At 34.5% G+C, this 17,242-nt stretch overlaps 3 protein-coding genes across 3 annotated transcripts; all 3 read left to right on the plus strand.

Moving 5' to 3' along the window:
- Positions 1-5,962: 5,962 nt before the first annotated feature.
- Positions 5,963-7,291, plus strand: LOC116023679 (aspartic proteinase CDR1-like). Its single transcript, XM_031264681.1, has one exon. It carries the CDS (start codon positions 5,963-5,965, stop codon positions 7,289-7,291), a length of 1,329 nt encoding a protein of 442 aa, XP_031120541.1.
- Positions 7,292-9,128: 1,837 nt separating this feature from the next.
- LOC116023680 (aspartic proteinase CDR1-like) lies at positions 9,129-10,457 on the plus strand. The gene has a single exon (XM_031264682.1). It carries the CDS (start codon positions 9,129-9,131, stop codon positions 10,455-10,457), a length of 1,329 nt encoding a protein of 442 aa, XP_031120542.1.
- A 2,873-nt stretch (positions 10,458-13,330) lies between these two features.
- LOC116023681 (aspartic proteinase CDR1-like) lies at positions 13,331-14,731 on the plus strand. The gene has a single exon (XM_031264683.1). It carries the CDS (start codon positions 13,331-13,333, stop codon positions 14,618-14,620), a length of 1,290 nt encoding a protein of 429 aa, XP_031120543.1. The 3' UTR covers positions 14,621-14,731.
- The last annotated feature ends 2,511 nt before the right edge of the window (positions 14,732-17,242 follow it).

Raw genomic sequence — 17,242 nt, forward strand, 5'->3', positions numbered from 1 at the left:
TATATTATGTATTTTCAGTTAATAACTTATTTGTATGTAAATAAATTAAAATCACATAATTTATTAACTATAAACAAATAAATATTAATTTATTTATAGGCACATACATAATTCAGAAAGTAGCATGCCGTAAATTAAGAGCTAAGCTATGAGTTAAGAGTGTTTATGCATGTTGAAGGGAAAAGCAGAGGAGAGAGATTTTATTCATGACCATGGAGATGATGAAGAGGGGAAATAACATATTGCAGAGATCGATTACACTTGAATAACAAAGGTTGAACTGCTTCATGGAGAGAAAGGAAAAAAACCAAGGCCGGCCACCAAACTTATGCACTTTATCATCACATCTCACTATAAATAGGCCAGGGATGCTTTGGTTCAAGCCTCGCTCTCATCATCAGCAATCATCATAACCAGGCCACTATCAATTTATCATCAGATCGGCAATACCAATTCCAAGAACAATATGAAGATATTACTCTCTGTGTGTTTTTTTTTTTTTTGTGTCTTTGCCACTAAACACGTCTTAACATATTAAAAAATAAAAAATTTAAAACTTTGTCGCTATCAAATACACTTTCATTTTAATCATTTAGTATAAATAATTTGGGTTTTAGATGTCTATATCAATGCGTGCATTGTGTGTGCAGTGCTTGTGCGTTACATATATGCTCAACAAGTATTACTTATTTTCCTTATCTTGCCCCTCTACATTGGATATTGTAAAAACAGAAAGATCTAAATAAATGGTGAACTAATTATGGATAACAGTAATGATCAAATTATTGGCATCCAATAACACAGCAGAAATATAGTTCAGATTAAAACACAAATAGCAACAGATTTCATTTTATTATGAAACCATATACATATTGTGCTATTGCACACCAAATATGAAACCAAATAACAATATATCAACGAGCATTAAGTCATCAATGCAAGTATGATATGAAACCATATACATAATTAAAAAAAATAAAAATAAAAATAAAAATACCTCTGGTTCCGACAGTCAAGGAGGAGTTGTTATCCACACCAGAGCACCAGAATTTGTAGTCTAGAAAGGTGAATTGAAGGCCCTAAGACGGCAGTGAGCATTCAGCAGCAACTAATAATAAATAAATAAAAAAACACACACACACAAAATTGGGAGTCGGGACAATTGGGGCAAAAACTATCCGTAACTAGTATCAATTGAAGTAGGGCAACTTCAAAATTAGGGAAATTAATGCAAAAATAAAAATAAAAATTACTTAATTAGTAAGGGAAGAATCAAAGAAGAGTAGAAGATCAAACCTAATGGACTGTGGCTGGTGTCAAGGGCCGAGGCAGTCAGGCAGAGGCGGACAGGCGGTGGACCGACAGCGGCGTGGCAAGTGTCGATGTAGTGGGAGCCAGAGGCGATGCAGAGAGAAGAAATCGCGGTATTGCTGATCTGATGATAAATTGATAGTGGTTATGATAATCGCTGACGATGAGAGCGAGGCTTGAACCAAAGCATCCCTGGCCTATATATATATAGTGAGATGAGGTGATCATAAAGTGCATATGTTTTTGTTGAAAGAGGTAGCAGCATTAAGCTAAAGAACTGATTTGGTTCCTTCTTCAATATGTTAAGACGTGTTTAGTTTTCTAATGGCATAAAATATGGTAGTTGTCTATATCAATGCGTGCATTGTGTGTGCAGTGCTTGTGCGTCTAGTGTGCGATACATATATGCTCAACAAGTATTGCGTATTTTCAGAGCTTAGCTTGCTTTTGTAGCATGGTTTTTGTTTTTTGTTTTTTGTTTTTTTTTTAATTATGTGAAATTTTTAAAAAATTCCCTCCCCTTGTTGAATTATATTGAGTAATTATATATTCAACTTTTTATACTTCACGAGTTTTATCTAAAACCCAAATTATTTATACTAAATGATTAAAATGAAAGTGTATTTGATAGCGACAAAGTTTTAAATTTTTTATTTTTTAATATGTTAAAGACGTGTTTAGTTTTCTAATGGCATAAAATATGGTAGTTGTCTATATCAATGCGTGCATTGTGTGTGCAGTGCTTGTGCGTCTTGTGTGCGTTACATATATGCTCAACAAGTATTACTTATTTTTCTTATCTTGCCCCTCTACATTGGATATTGTAAAAACAGAGAGATCTAAATAAATGGTGAACTAATTATGGATAACATTAATGATCAAATTGTTGGCATCCAATAACACTGCAGAAATAAGTTAAGTGGCCTATTTGACGCTTTTACCTAAAAAATATATTTGTAGTATATTAAAAATACATTATTTATATTATCAAATAATATATATTGAGTATATAAATACACATAACTAACCGGTTCAAACCCATGAGTTTGAGGTTTGAACCTACGACCTTTCAATCTTAGGTGGATCATTCTTACCATCTGGGCTGGGTTACCCCAATGGTTGGTGGACTAATAATTTGCGGGATTCAATCAAGTGATATGATTGATTTGGATTCCAATCAAGTGTCTATTACCTACATGTCTACACCCATGGATAACGACGAAGAGCGACGTATAACCGCGAAGAAGCGCAACAGCCGGATGGAATATGGAAAAGGCCGGGGATTGAAATGGTTTGTGTTGTTAGTGTTGTTTTCTCCAGATTTAGAAATACCATTATCGTAGTTGTAACCAAATGGAGTACAGACAAGACACTCTGGCATAAAATATGGTAGGGTGGCGCAGCTGGCTTCCCGGCGGTGCTCCTCCTCCTCCTCCGTCGGATCCGGCGGGGTCTCTCTCGGCGCCGCAGCAGATAGGTTTTAATTGTTTGGTTGAATAGAGATGAAGCTGATAACTGATAAGGGCTATAGTGCTATACTTGGTGAATTTTCTATCACATGTTGCATAGTTTGTTTGCTAGGCTTTAAATTTCCTTTTGCCAAATGATTATAAATTTTTGTTAATAAAGAGTTGTCACAACATCTTTAATTAACTAAGGAAAAATATACAAATAGGTCACTGAACTATTTTGGGATAGCAATTAAGTCACCGATCTCGAATAAGTTTCAAATTCATTTATGAATCTGGAAAAAAAAAAAAACAATTAGCATTTAGCAGGTTAACAACAAGTTTATGTTGATTAGGGTGTCATGTATATTTTTTTATTTTCTATTATTATTATTATTATCCAACTAAGCATTTCACACTTAAAAAAACAAAAACAAAAACAAAACAAAACAAAAACAAAAACAAAAAAACTAAGCAAAAAAAATTCCTACTAAGCAATTAGCATTTCTCCTATTGAGGTGTCAACATGTGATTGGTAATTAAATTTATTTATTAGTTAGTGATGGGTAGGTGTGATTGGTAGTTAAATTTATGTATTAGTTAGTGATGGGTAGGTCAAATACTTATTAGTTTTTTTTAGGGTCAAATGCTTATAATAATAATAATAATAATAATAATATAAAAATTACAAATGGTATCATAATAAGCACAAACTTGTTGTTAACCTGCTAAAAATTCTAATTTCTCTTTTTTTTTTCCAGGTTAGGAATGAATTTGGAATTTATTCAAGTTCGGTGACTTAATTGTCATCCCCAAATAGTTCAGTGACTTATTTGTACCTTTTTTTTTTAATAAAAATTTTAAGAAAATGATTATGTTTCATTGTTAAAAAAAAAGATTATGTTTCATTATCTAATATATTTCAATATATAATTAGAAAAAAAAAAGAATATATTTAACTGTAATGAAAATTGTGTTGGTAATATAAATTGTATGAAGTGTTTGTTCTTTGAGTTGTTTCTTTAAACTTTATTTTCAATTTTACCATTTATATTTTTTATTTTGATCTTTATTTTAACATTAGTCATTAATTATAATTAAGAATTTGTTAATGAAATAAGTGGTATTAAATAATTTTCTTTAGTGTTCTTTATGTTGTACATTTATAATTTATTACAAGTTTACCCTTGATATTTGTTCTTTTTTTACATGACATATAGCCAACTCTTCCAAAATTGGGAATAGATTTTTAATGAAAAATGACCTATCATTAACCTGCTAGTGAAATTATAGTAACCACCAATTATGAATTATTACAATGACATATAACAAACTAGAGAGTGTACATCTAGACAAATGGAATTGGACCCCATAACATTATTGATAGGAAATATATCCTGAATATATGATTTACTATACAATATACGATCCTAGTCAGTCCAGGTTCGGATCAAGATCTTGTACGTGGTCGAATCAAAGTCAAACAGTCAATATATTAAGTCCATATAAGAGTCATTAGACAGTCAAGTAAAGGGGGCTTTTGGACTTCTCTCTAGAACATTAAATAAGAGGGGCCATTTTCTACTCTCTCTCTATAACATTTTTCTCTACAACACACAAACAATGAATAAAAAGCTTCCTATTAGCTGATTTCCTCCTTCTTCTTGCTAAGATGCATACATACAAACATAGTATACGAATACTCCCAACCAATTAGTTCTATCAATTATTATTTGCCATTGTTATTTTTCTGAAAATATTATTTTCGTAGTAATATTTCCTAAGAGGTATATACATATCGATCAATACCGTATAATATAATATTCTTTGCATAAAATGTAAAAGCGATGATTTCAAAGAGTATGGCTATATATTCATTAGATATTCTTTTTGTTTTTAATTATTACTTACAAAATTTTTAATAGTTTGTGGCGAAAAGTTCATTAAAATATTTTTTTTTGTCATTTTTAAAGAGATATAAATAATATATATTAATTTGTGAATCAACAGTAGATAGTTATTTTAGTAATTAAAAATAATATTTTTCATTCTCAAATTTTAATGGCATATACCCTTAATATACACCAGTATTAAAGCTCATTAGAAAATCTAGAGTATGAATTGAATTGACTAGTATGACTAATTTTGTTATCTGTTTTCAAAAAAAAAAAAAATCCTCTTCCAATGAATTAATTCTGAAAGTAATACTCAATTAATTAAATTGCTTATAACATCATAATTTAGTGTTATAAATGTGAGACTTTTTGTTTAAAAAAAAGTTTTAAAATTGATTCCCTAAATATTTAAATGAAAAAAAATTAGCATTAAACTAATTAACAAAATTACGGCAATACCATTTTTAAATGTAATAGCATTATTATAATTGACCATGATTAAGAATGGACCAGTACAGCTAGAAATTCACGTTTGCCAAAACTTAAGATGTAATCCGTAATAGCATTATATATAAATTCCACGCCATTAATAGTTTTTCTTTTTAATACTCAAAGCCGAAAAGGCAAATTTGGAGAATATCTAAAGGGGAATAATTTTAATATTTTATGCATTGATACTCGTATTAAATATAGATCAATATTTAATGCACCTAACACATACCATGTATGGTGCAATAATCTCGTAATAAAATTGGGGTAACACTAGTCAAGTTGGTTAAATTATTCACTTTGCAACTGCAAGGTTACAAATAAACCTTATTAGTTTGAGCTGAATTTTACTCGGCCAATTGGTTTACCTCCTTGTGTTTTTTTGTTGGATACGGACATAAGGAGAGGGTGTCCTTTTCAAGCTATGGTGGTTGATCAATTTAAACCCATTAATTTTTGTGTATTGACGATTTCGGTAATTTAACTCATTAACAATTCGGGTTAAAATTACTATCTAGGTCAACGTAATTTCATTATGTTACATAATTGTGACACCTAGCCATGTTTACTCCACTCAATATTAATATTATCGTTGCTCGTGATGTCAACATTTATGTTTTAATACAAGAAAATAATTAAATTTCTAATAATTCCATATTTTATAATTGAAAAGTAATTAAAGTTGAAGAGAGAAAATAGAAAATGGTGTAAATTTCTAATATCGGAGATTACTTTCCAAATTCTTGCATGAATGTCTGTTTATAAAATGAACATAGTAGTAAGATCTTTGTCAACCCAATCTTCATATTTCAGTTAGCGATGGCGTTGAAATCCATGGATTTAATCATGTTCTTGACGTTGTCTATTTTTACTTTGCTCTCTACTCAAACCATTAATGGTTTCAGGGTTGAACTCATCCACCCTAACTCTCTTTCAAACCCTAATCGCAACCCTTCCACCAATCAATTTCATTGGATCCGGCAGGCGTATAACAACACTCGATCACGCGCCGCCTCTATCCAAAGTCGCCTCGGCGGCGGTTCAGCCAAATTCAAGACCGATATAAAGTCAGATGGGGGAGGGTACGTCATGAAGTACTCGATAGGTACGCCGCCATTTGAAACCTACGGCATCGCCGATACAGGTAGTGACGTCACCTGGACTCAATGCAAACCATGCATTGAGTGCTTCCGGCAAAGCTTGCCCGTATTTGATCCGAAGAACAGCAAGTCGTACAAGACGGCCTCATGTGACTCAGATGCATGTGCTCTTGTCGGCTCTAGCGTTGGTTCCTGTTCCGACCAAGACATTTGCCAGTACCAGTTAGCCTACGGTGACAGTTCCCAAAGCATTGGCGACGTGGCGACCGATACTCTCACCATCGGCGATGCTTCCTTTAATAATGTGGTGTTCGGGTGCGGGCACGAAAATAGTGGTACATTCTCGGGGAACGCCTCCGGCATTGTTGGTCTCGGAAATTCCGACATCTCAATCGTCAAACAATTGGATAAAGATGTCGGCGGAAAATTCGCTTATTGTCTGTCTTCTCAGTCTGATTCCAAAAGCCATATAAGTTTCGGCACAGACGCCATAGTTAATGGTCCTGGTGCCGTTTCAACTCCCTTCTCCATAAGACCTGACCAACCTACATTTTACTATCTCTCCCTAGAAAGCATTAGCGTTGGCGACCAAAGCTTCCCATTGAAGCAATCTTTCTCTTCTAACGTTTGTGGTCGGCGCGCGGGCGCTAAGAAGACCTCGTCAAATGGCAACATTATCATTGATTCAGGAACGACGCTGACACTCATCCCATCCGATACATTTGATAATTTGAAATCGGAATTGACGAAACAGATCTCCGCAACTCCGATAGAGGATCCTCAAGGCTTATTCGATCTATGCTACTCGACAAGTGATAAAATTGAGGTGCCAAAAATCGTTGCACATTTCTCCGGTGCCGATGTAGAGTTATCACCTCGAGGATCATTCCAAGAAATAGAAGAAGGTATTTCTTGTTTCACTATAATTCCAGATACAGAGATAGGTATCGCCATCTTCGGCAACCTGTCCGAGGTAGATTACCTTGTTGGATATGATTTAGAGGCGCAAACGGTCACCTTCAAGCCTACTGATTGCTCCAAATTTTAAGCTCTAGCTAGCTAGGCTAGTGTTATCTATTTAGCATTTCAGTTTACATTTTAATACCTATAGTGTTTTGGACGGTAATCCTTGATTCTATAAGTTTTATAACATCATTTTAATTGAGAGTAATGCTATATGATTGTATTGATGTTGTAAAATTAACTCATAAGGGAAATAATGAAAAAATAATAATTTTATTCTAGTCAATAAATTTTGCTAAGAAAAAATGTTCCGAAGTTACTGTGTTGACTGGTCAAACACTATAATAATGGGCAGATTTTCACCGGGCTGCATTATAAACTCCGTCGTGTTTCTCACCTTTGTCCCAATGCTTCTTGTGTTGGGTAAAGACGATGATAATCATCCAAAGGGAAAACTTGGGAGAAATATGCAGAAATAATGATTGCAATATACATTATACATACCATAAATACGCGGGTTATACGAAAATACTTAATTTTTTGGCGAAAATGGTTTTATTTAATATTTACAAATTATGCAAATAATATATATATATAAACAAACTTTATTTAATATTTACATATTCATTTATAATATACTTATAATTGATTTAACTTATATTTAAACACTAATATGTATAGTTTATATTTCATATTTATATTTTGTAATAATCATGAGCATAACTTATTAATTTAAATATTTATAGGTTTTTAAGTTTTATTACATATATAGTTTATAACTTTATATAGATTATATATAACAGACTTTATATAATCTAATATGTAGTTCATGTAATATATTTTGATTATATAATTATATTAATTCATAATTAGATGAAGTAATATTAATCATATTAATTAATATTATGAACATATATAGTTGATTATTTTAATTATATATAAATTGTGTGTGTATAATGTTTGTGTGGCAAATTACGGCAATACCATTTTTAGATGTAATAGCATTATTATAATTGGCCAGGATTAAGAATGGACCAGTACAGCTAGAAATTCACGTTTGCCAAAACTTAAGATGTAATCCGTAATAGCATTATATATATTCCAGGCCATTAATAGTTTTTTATTTTATTTTTAATACTCAAAGCCGAAAAGGCAAATTTGGAGAATATCTAATTGTGAATAATTTTAATATTTTATGCATTGATACTCGTATTAAATATAGATCAATATTTAACCCACGTAACATATACCGTGTGTGGTGCAATAATCATATATGGCAAATTGGCAATAGATCGAATTGGTGCAATCCTAATCAAGTTGGTTAAGTTGTTAACTTTGTAATCGCAAATTACAATGTTACAAGTTAATTTTTTTTGGTTTAAGCTAGTTTAATTTTTACCCGCCCCATTGGTTTACCTGGCCTCCTCGTGCTCTATTGTTGGATAGGGGCATAAGAAGAGGGTTTACCTAGTGTACTCATTATTAACAGGTTGATGAATTTATACCATGCTCTTTGTCCAACTATGGTGGTTGATCAATATAAACCCATTAATTTTTGTGTATTGACGATTTCATCAGTTATTTAACTCATTAACAATCGAGGTTAAAATTACTAGGTCAACGTAATTTCATATAAGTTACATAATTGTGAAACCTAGCTACCCATGTCTACCCCACTCAATATCATCTCATCGTGCTCGTGATGTCAACATTTGCGTTTTAATACAAGGAAATAATTAAATTTATAATAATTTCATATTTTATAATTGAAAAATAATTAAAGTTGAAGAGAGAAAATAGAAAATGTTGTAAATCTCTAAATATTCGAGATTTCTTTCCAAATTCTTGAATCAATGTTCGTTTATAAAAATGAATATAGTAGTGAGATCTTTGTCATCCCAATCCTCATACTTCAGCTAGCGATGGCGTTGAAATCCATGGATTTAACCGTGTTTTTGATGTTGTCTGTTTTTACTATGCTTTCTACTCAAACCATTAATGGTTTCAGGGTTGAACTCATCCACCCTAACTCTCTTTCAAACCCTAATCGCAACCCTTCCAACAATCAGTTTCATTGGATCCGGCAGGCGTATAACAACACTCGATCACGCGCCGCCTCTATCCAAAGTCACCTTGGCGGCGGTTCAGCCAAATTCAAGACCGATATAACGTCAGATGGGGGAGCGTACGTGATGAAATACTCCATAGGTACGCCGCCATTTGAAACCTACGGCATCGTCGATACAGGTAGTGACGTCACCTGGACTCAGTGCGAACCATGCATTGAATGCTTCTGGCAAAGCTTGCCCGTATTTGATCCGAAGCACAGCAAATCGTACAAGACGGCCTCGTGCGACTCAGATGCATGTGCTCTTGTCGGCTCTAGCGTTGGTGCCTGTTCCGACCAAAACGTTTGCCAGTACAATTTAACCTACGGTGATAGTTCCAAAAGCGTCGGTGACGTGGCGATCGATACTGTCACCATTGGCGATGCTTCCTTTAAAAACGTGGTGTTCGGGTGCGGCCACCAAAATAGTGGTACGTTCTTGGGCAATGCCTCCGGCATTGTTGGTCTCGGAAACTCCGACATCTCCATCGTTAAACAGTTGGGTAAAGATGTCGGCGGAAAATTCGCTTATTTTTTGTCTTCCCAGCCTGATTCTAAAAGCCATATAAGTTTCGGCACAGATGCCATAGTTAAGGGTACTGGTGCCGTTTCAACTCCCTTCTCCATAAGCCCTGACCAGCCTACATTTTACTATCTCTCCTTAGAAAGCATGAGCGTCGGCAACCAAAGCTTCCCATTGAAGCAATCTTTCTCTTCTAACGTTGGTGGTCGGCGCGTTGGCATTAAGAAGACCTCAGCCAATGGCAACATTATCATTGATTCAGGAACGACGCTAACAATCCTCCCGTCTGATGTGTTCGATAGTTTGAAATCGGAGTTGACGAAACAGATCTCGGCAACTCCGATAGATGATCCTCAAGGCTCATTCGATCTATGCTACTCGACAATTGATAAAATTGAAGTGCCAAAAATAGTTGCACATTTTTCCGGTGCCGATGTAGAGCTGTCACCTCGAGGATCATTTCAAGAAGTAGAAGAAGGTATCTCTTGTTTCACTATAATTCCACATACAGACTTGGGTATCTCCATCTTCGGCAACCTGTTCGAAGTAGATTACCTTGTTGGATATGATTTGGAGGCGCAGACCGTCACCTTCAAACCTACTGATTGCTCCAAATTTTAAGCTCTAGCTAGCTAGCTAGGCTAGTTTTATCTATTTAGCATTTCGGTTTACATTTTAATACCTACAGTGTTTGGACGGTAATCCTTAATTCTATAAGTTTTATAACGTCATTTTAATTGAGAGTAATGCTATACTATTGTATTCTAGTCAATGAATTTTGCTATGTAATTGGATTGCAATTGTAGGGTTGAAGATCCCTTTCGCGGCTATTAGATGTTTTGGTCTATAACCGTGATAGGTTTTTATAGTATTTTGGACTGTAATAGTGAATTCTATAAGTTTTATAACATCATCAATAGGAGGTTCCTGCTAGTAACAATTAGTATGTACATGGGGTATAAAACTGGGCAGTTAGACCAAAGTAAGAAAAAATGTACCGAAGTCATTGTGTTGACTGGTCAAACACGATAATAATGCGCAGATTTTCACCCTTGCATTATAGGGTTTTAAATTTTATTACATATGTAGTTTATAATTTTATATAGAACAGATTATATATAACAGACTTTATATAATCTAATATGTACTACATGTAATATATATTAATTCATAATTAGATAAAGTAATATTAATCATATTAATATATATAATTGATTATTTTAATTATATATAGGCAAAAGGGTCAAATAGGCCCATTTACTATCATTGATTGTTCATCCAGCACCGTGAACTAAAATATGGTCCACCTAAGTCATTATACTCGTAATTATTTTTCATCTAGCATTTTTAGCTCATTTCTAACAAGTAACCCATCTAATTTGTTGACATGGAAAAATAAAATAATAAAAAATGATGACATGTTATTTATATGAATGTTTTGGATGATTTTACCCTATTTCATTAATGAAGAAAATGATTTCTTGCAATGAAATAGGGTAGAAATTGAAGTTGTTATATAATGTTTTAGTTACAGTGTACTGCACGACTGTGTATGTATAGTGGGATATTCAAAGTTGTTCGGCAATTAAATTTCATGAAAATCGATATATTAAAATTAAATATAATAACTTAAGATATTATATTGGGTAAATTTTATTATTTTTTAAAAAATAATTTAATTTTTATATATTAATTTTCATGGAATCTCATTGTCGAACGATATTGAATACCTCGCTATACATACACAGTACACTGTAGTTGAAACTTTATATAGCAACTTTGATTTCTGTCCTATTTCTTTTCAATAAATCATCCAAAAATACAATATTTTAAGTTATTCAATTATCCAAAAATCCAAAAATATTAATTTATTTTTAAAATAAAATAAAATTTACTCAATACAATATATCTTAAGTTATTATAAAAATAATTTAATTTTTCATGTTATTCAATTATCCAAAAATCCAAAAATATTAATTTATTTTAAAAATAAAATAAAATTTACCCAATACAATATATCTTAAGTTATTATAAAAATAATTTAATTTTTCATATATCGATTTCCATGAAATCTTATTGCCGAACGATAGTGAATACCCGCTATACATACACTCATGTAATTAAAACTTTATATAACAATTTTGATTTCTACCCTATTTCATTGCAAGAAATTTTTTTTTTCATTAATGAAATATGGTAGAAATCATCCAAAACATCCATATAAATAACATGTCATCATTTTTTCTAATTTTATTTTTCCATGTCATCAAATTAGATGGGTTACTTGTTAGAAATAGGCTAAAAATGCTAGATGAAAAATAATTAGGAGTATAATGACCTAGATGGACCATATTTTAGTTCATGGTGCTGGATGAACAATCAGTGTTAGTGCATGGGTCTATTTGACCCTTTTGCCTTATATATAAATTGTGTGTGTAATGTTTGTCTAAATGTTATATATATATATATATATATATATATATATATATATATATATATATATATATATATATATANTATATATATATATATATATATATATATATATATATATATATATATATATATATATATATATATATAAACAAAAAAATATATACAAAATGAAACTGGACAGTATTATTTGAAGAATTCGTTATAATATGGATGAGTTAACCTTCAGGAGGTTCAAATTTTTACTTTAATGAAAAATTTTACATATTAAAATTAAAATATAAAATTTTAATTACGAGGGGATGGGTTATATTAGCCCACCCGTGGGTTACATGGGTTAGTCCATTTAATTTATAGGTTAAACGGACCAAGCTGAGAATATATAAAACTAGGCCAATATGCTTTAAAACTAATTAAACGAGCCATTCTCAACAAGTTTGTTAGTTTTGACAACTCTATATATAGATAATATAAATTTTTGAATCAACAATAATGGTATGCATATCCTTAATATACACGGATATCTTTTTTTTTCTTCCTTATAAATGTCGTCGTTACAAAACCTAGAGTATGTAATGAATTGACAGTGTGACTGAATTTATTCCCTCTTCTAATTAATCAATTCTGAAATAAATACTCAATTAAACTGTGAGATTTTTTATAAAAAGTTTCAATTTTTTTTGAAAGCCAAAAATTCAAAATACATTACTGTATGAAAGAGCAAATACAATTAGGCGGGTATATCATTTCAGGTGGGAAAGTCAAACTGAGAGCCAGCTGCCTAGCCAAAGCATGGCAAATTGGGTGGTAGAATTGGTGGAATCCAAAATATTTAATACAAGAAATCATATACGAAGATAATGAGTTAATATTTAGATAAAATTTCTAATATCATGGAAATTGGTTAAAGCTCAACAGGAAAATAGAAAATATTCTAAATTGAAACGTTTAATTGCCGACATTGTTTTCCAAATTCTTGCATGAATGTCCATATATAAATTGGACAGAGTTGTAAGATTTGTGTTATTCCACTATAATCTTCATACTTCAGCTGGCGAGCGATGCCGTCTAAATCCATGGGTTTAATTGTGGTTTTGACGTCTGTTTTTGCTTTGCTATCTGCTCAAACCATTAATGGCGTCACTGTTAAGCTCATACACCCTAACTCCCCTTCAAACCCTAATCGCAACCCTTCCAGCAACCGATTTGATTGGATCCAACAGGCGTATAACAACACTCGATCACGCGCCGCCTTTATCCAGAATCGCCTCGGAGTCAACGATTCTTTCAAATTCAAGACCGATATGATGCCCTACGGGGGCGGATATTTCATGAAGTACTCTATTGGTACGCCGCCGTTTGAATCCTACGGCATCGCCGATACCGGCAGCGACTTCACGTGGACTCAGTGCCAACCGTGCACGGATTGCTTCCCGCAAATCCCGCCCATATTTGACCCGAAGAATAGCAATTCGTACAAGACGACGTCGTGCGATTCGGATAAATGTTCTATCTTCGGCACTCCCTGTTCCGACCAAAAAGTTTGCCAGTATTACGTGATCTACGGCGGCCTGTCCCATACCGCCGGCGATGTGGCTACCGATACCCTAACAATCGGCGACGGCTCCTTCACGAACGTGATGTTCGGCTGCGGCCACAACAATTCCGGCTTCCCGAACGTGACCTCCGGAATTTTCGGGCTCGGATACTCCAACGTGTCGATCGTCAAGCAGTTGAGTAACGAAATCTCCGGAAAATTCGCTTATTGCCTGTCTCCTCAGCCTGATTCCAAAAGCTATATAAGTTTCGGAAAAGACGCCATTGTTACCGGTCCTGATGCAGTTTCAATTCCCTTCTCTTTAAGCCTTGACAAAACTATATTTTACTGGCTCACCTTAGAAAGCATGAGCGCCGGCGACAAAAACTTCCCGGTGAAGCAATCTTCCCCTTCCGACATCGGCAATCAGGCCGCGGCCAGCGGCAACGTTATCATTGATTCAGGGACGACGATGACTATCATCCCGACCTATATGTTCAATAGTCTGAAATCGGAACTTATGAAACAGATCCCGGCGACTCCCCTAGATGATCCTCGAGGGCTATGCTACTCGACAAGTGATAAAATTACAGTGCCGAAAATTGTTGCACATTTTTCTGGTGGGGATATAGAGTTGTCACCTCGGGGATCATTCCAGGAAGTAGAAGAAGGTATCTCTTGTTTCACAATAATTCCGGATCAACACTTGGGTATATTCATCTTCGGCAACCTGTCCGAGGTAGATCACCTTGTTGGATATGATTTGGAAGCCCAGACAGTCACCTTCAAGCCTGCTGATTGCTCCAAATTTTAATTAAGCTTCTATCCAGGCTAGTTTTTGCTATTTAGCATTTCATCAGTTTGCATTTTAATTCGTTGGTGTACGTTTTGGACTGTAGCTGTCAATTCAATAAGTTTTATAACATCTATAATTTTAATTAATAATAGTATAAAGGGTGTTGCCCTTTTTGTTCTTTAATTTGCATGTTGACACCTTAAATCATCTGATCTCTTTATGCAGTGAGAGTTTACACGAGAAGTATGGGTAAATAGTTTTATTCTCCTAAAAAAATTTGAAATTTGGTATATAATTGAGTTACAATTGTATGGTTGATTTTTGACTCCCAGGCCAATTAATGTGCAGGCCAGGATGCGGATGTATGTGGTGGTCACGATGAGAACTGAATATTGTATTGATTCAATTGAACAATTACAATGATGAGGAATAGGAGATATATGTACTAGGGGAGTCTCAGCTAGAGTAGGATAGCTAGTCCTAACGTGACTCAAACTCAGAGAGTCCTAATACTTCCCCTCAAGCGCAGGGTAAACTACTAACCTGAAGCTTGTCCCCCCCTCAAGCGCAGGGTAAACTACTAACCTGAAGCTTGTCCCTAAGAAAAGCGCAGGGTAAACTACTAACCTGAAGCTTGTCCCTAAGAAAAGAAAATCTAGGACTAGGCAAAGCTTTTGTAAAGATATCAACTAATTGATCTTTTGTGNGTAAACTACTAACCTGAAGCTTGTCCCTAAGAAAAGAAAATCTAGGACTAGGCAAAGCTTTTGTAAAGATATCAACTAATTGATCTTTTGTGGAAATAAAGTTAACCTGAATATCTCCATTGGCAACCCTATCTCTAACAAAGTGGTAGTCAATCTCCACGTGCTTAGTTCTTGCATGAAAAATTGGATTCGCACACATATAAGTAGCACCAAGATTGTCACACCATAATTTGGGAGTAAGGATGCCATCAATTTTGATCTCACGCAGCAAAAACATGATCTATATGACCTCAGCACAAACATCAGCCAAGGCTTTATACTCAGCTTCCGTGGATGATCTTGCAACTGTCTTCTGTTTCTTGCACACCCAAGAGATAAGATTGGTGCCAAGAAACACTGCATACCCACTAGTAGATTTACGGTCCTCAGGACAACCAGCCCAGTCAGAATCAGAGAAAGCATGAAGCTCTCTAGAATTTGACTGAGTTACACGCAAGCCGAATGAGAGGGTGCCTTTGACATACCTGAGCACTCGTTTTAGCTGCTCCCAGTGAGACAATATTGGAGCATGCATATGTTGACACAATTGATTGACCGCAAAGGATAAGTCTGGCCGTGTAATTGTGAGATACTGGAGAGCACCGACCAAACTCCTGTATTTCGTTGGATCTTCATATGAATCTGAATTAAGCAATGGAGTTTTCGATGNAGGGTAAACTACTAACCTGAAGCTTGTCCCTAAGAAAAGAAAATCTAGGACTAGGCAAAGCTTTTGTAAAGATATCAACTAATTGATCTTTTGTGGAAATAAAGTTAACCTGAATATCTCCATTGGCAACCCTATCTCTAACAAAGTGGTAGTCAATCTCCACGTGCTTAGTTCTTGCATGAAAAATTGGATTCGCACACATATAAGTAGCACCAAGATTGTCACACCATAATTTGGGAGTAAGGATGCCATCAATTTTGATCTCACGCAGCAAAAACATGATCTATATGACCTCAGCACAAACATCAGCCAAGGCTTTATACTCAGCTTCCGTGGATGATCTTGCAACTGTCTTCTGTTTCTTGCACACCCAAGAGATAAGATTGGTGCCAAGAAACACTGCATACCCACTAGTAGATTTACGGTCCTCAGGACAACCAGCCCAGTCAGAATCAGAGAAAGCATGAAGCTCTCTAGAATTTGACTGAGTTACACGCAAGCCGAATGAGAGGGTGCCTTTGACATACCTGAGCACTCGTTTTAGCTGCTCCCAGTGAGACAATATTGGAGCATGCATATGTTGACACAATTGATTGACCGCAAAGGATAAGTCTGGCCGTGTAATTGTGAGATACTGGAGAGCACCGACCAAACTCCTGTATTTCGTTGGATCTTCATATGAATCTGAATTAAGCAATGGAGTTTTCGATGTAGAAATAGGAGTGGCGAGAGGTTTACAATCAGTCATTCCAGCCCGTTTCAAGATGTCTGACATGTACCGCTGCTGAGAAAGAATAACACCATTGCTAGTTTTGACTAGCTCAATTCCAAGAAAGAAACCAGGTTCACCAAGATCTCTAATTTTGAAAGCATTAGACAGTTTAGAGAGTAAATCAGACACTAGTAGCTCATCAGTCCCCATTACCAAAATGTCATCAACATATACTAAAAGATACACACATGCAGAACCACGAGAGTAATAGAATAATGACACATCAGTCTTTGAAGCTATAAACCCAACAGAGAGTAAAAAAGTATGCAGCCGATTAAACCAAGCTCGTGGAGCTTGCTTTAAGCCATATAAGGAACGCCTCAACAGACAAACGTGATCAGGCAATTGAGCATCAGCATACCCGGGTGGTTGACGCATATAAACAGTCTCAGCCAAATCACCATTCAAAAATGCATTGTGTACGTCAAGCTGCCTAACCACCCAACCTGAGG

Source organism: Ipomoea triloba, chromosome 6 (assembly GCF_003576645.1).
Source record: "Ipomoea triloba cultivar NCNSP0323 chromosome 6, ASM357664v1".
Taxonomy (NCBI): Eukaryota; Viridiplantae; Streptophyta; class Magnoliopsida; order Solanales; family Convolvulaceae; genus Ipomoea; species Ipomoea triloba.

Excerpts from the sequence above, each read along its gene's own strand:
- LOC116023679 (XM_031264681.1), top strand. The coding sequence starts at position 5,963 with ATGGCGTTGAAATCCATGGATTTAATCATGTTCTTGACGTTGTCTATT.
- LOC116023680 (XM_031264682.1), top strand. The coding sequence starts at position 9,129 with ATGGCGTTGAAATCCATGGATTTAACCGTGTTTTTGATGTTGTCTGTT.
- LOC116023681 (XM_031264683.1), top strand. The coding sequence starts at position 13,331 with ATGCCGTCTAAATCCATGGGTTTAATTGTGGTTTTGACGTCTGTTTTT.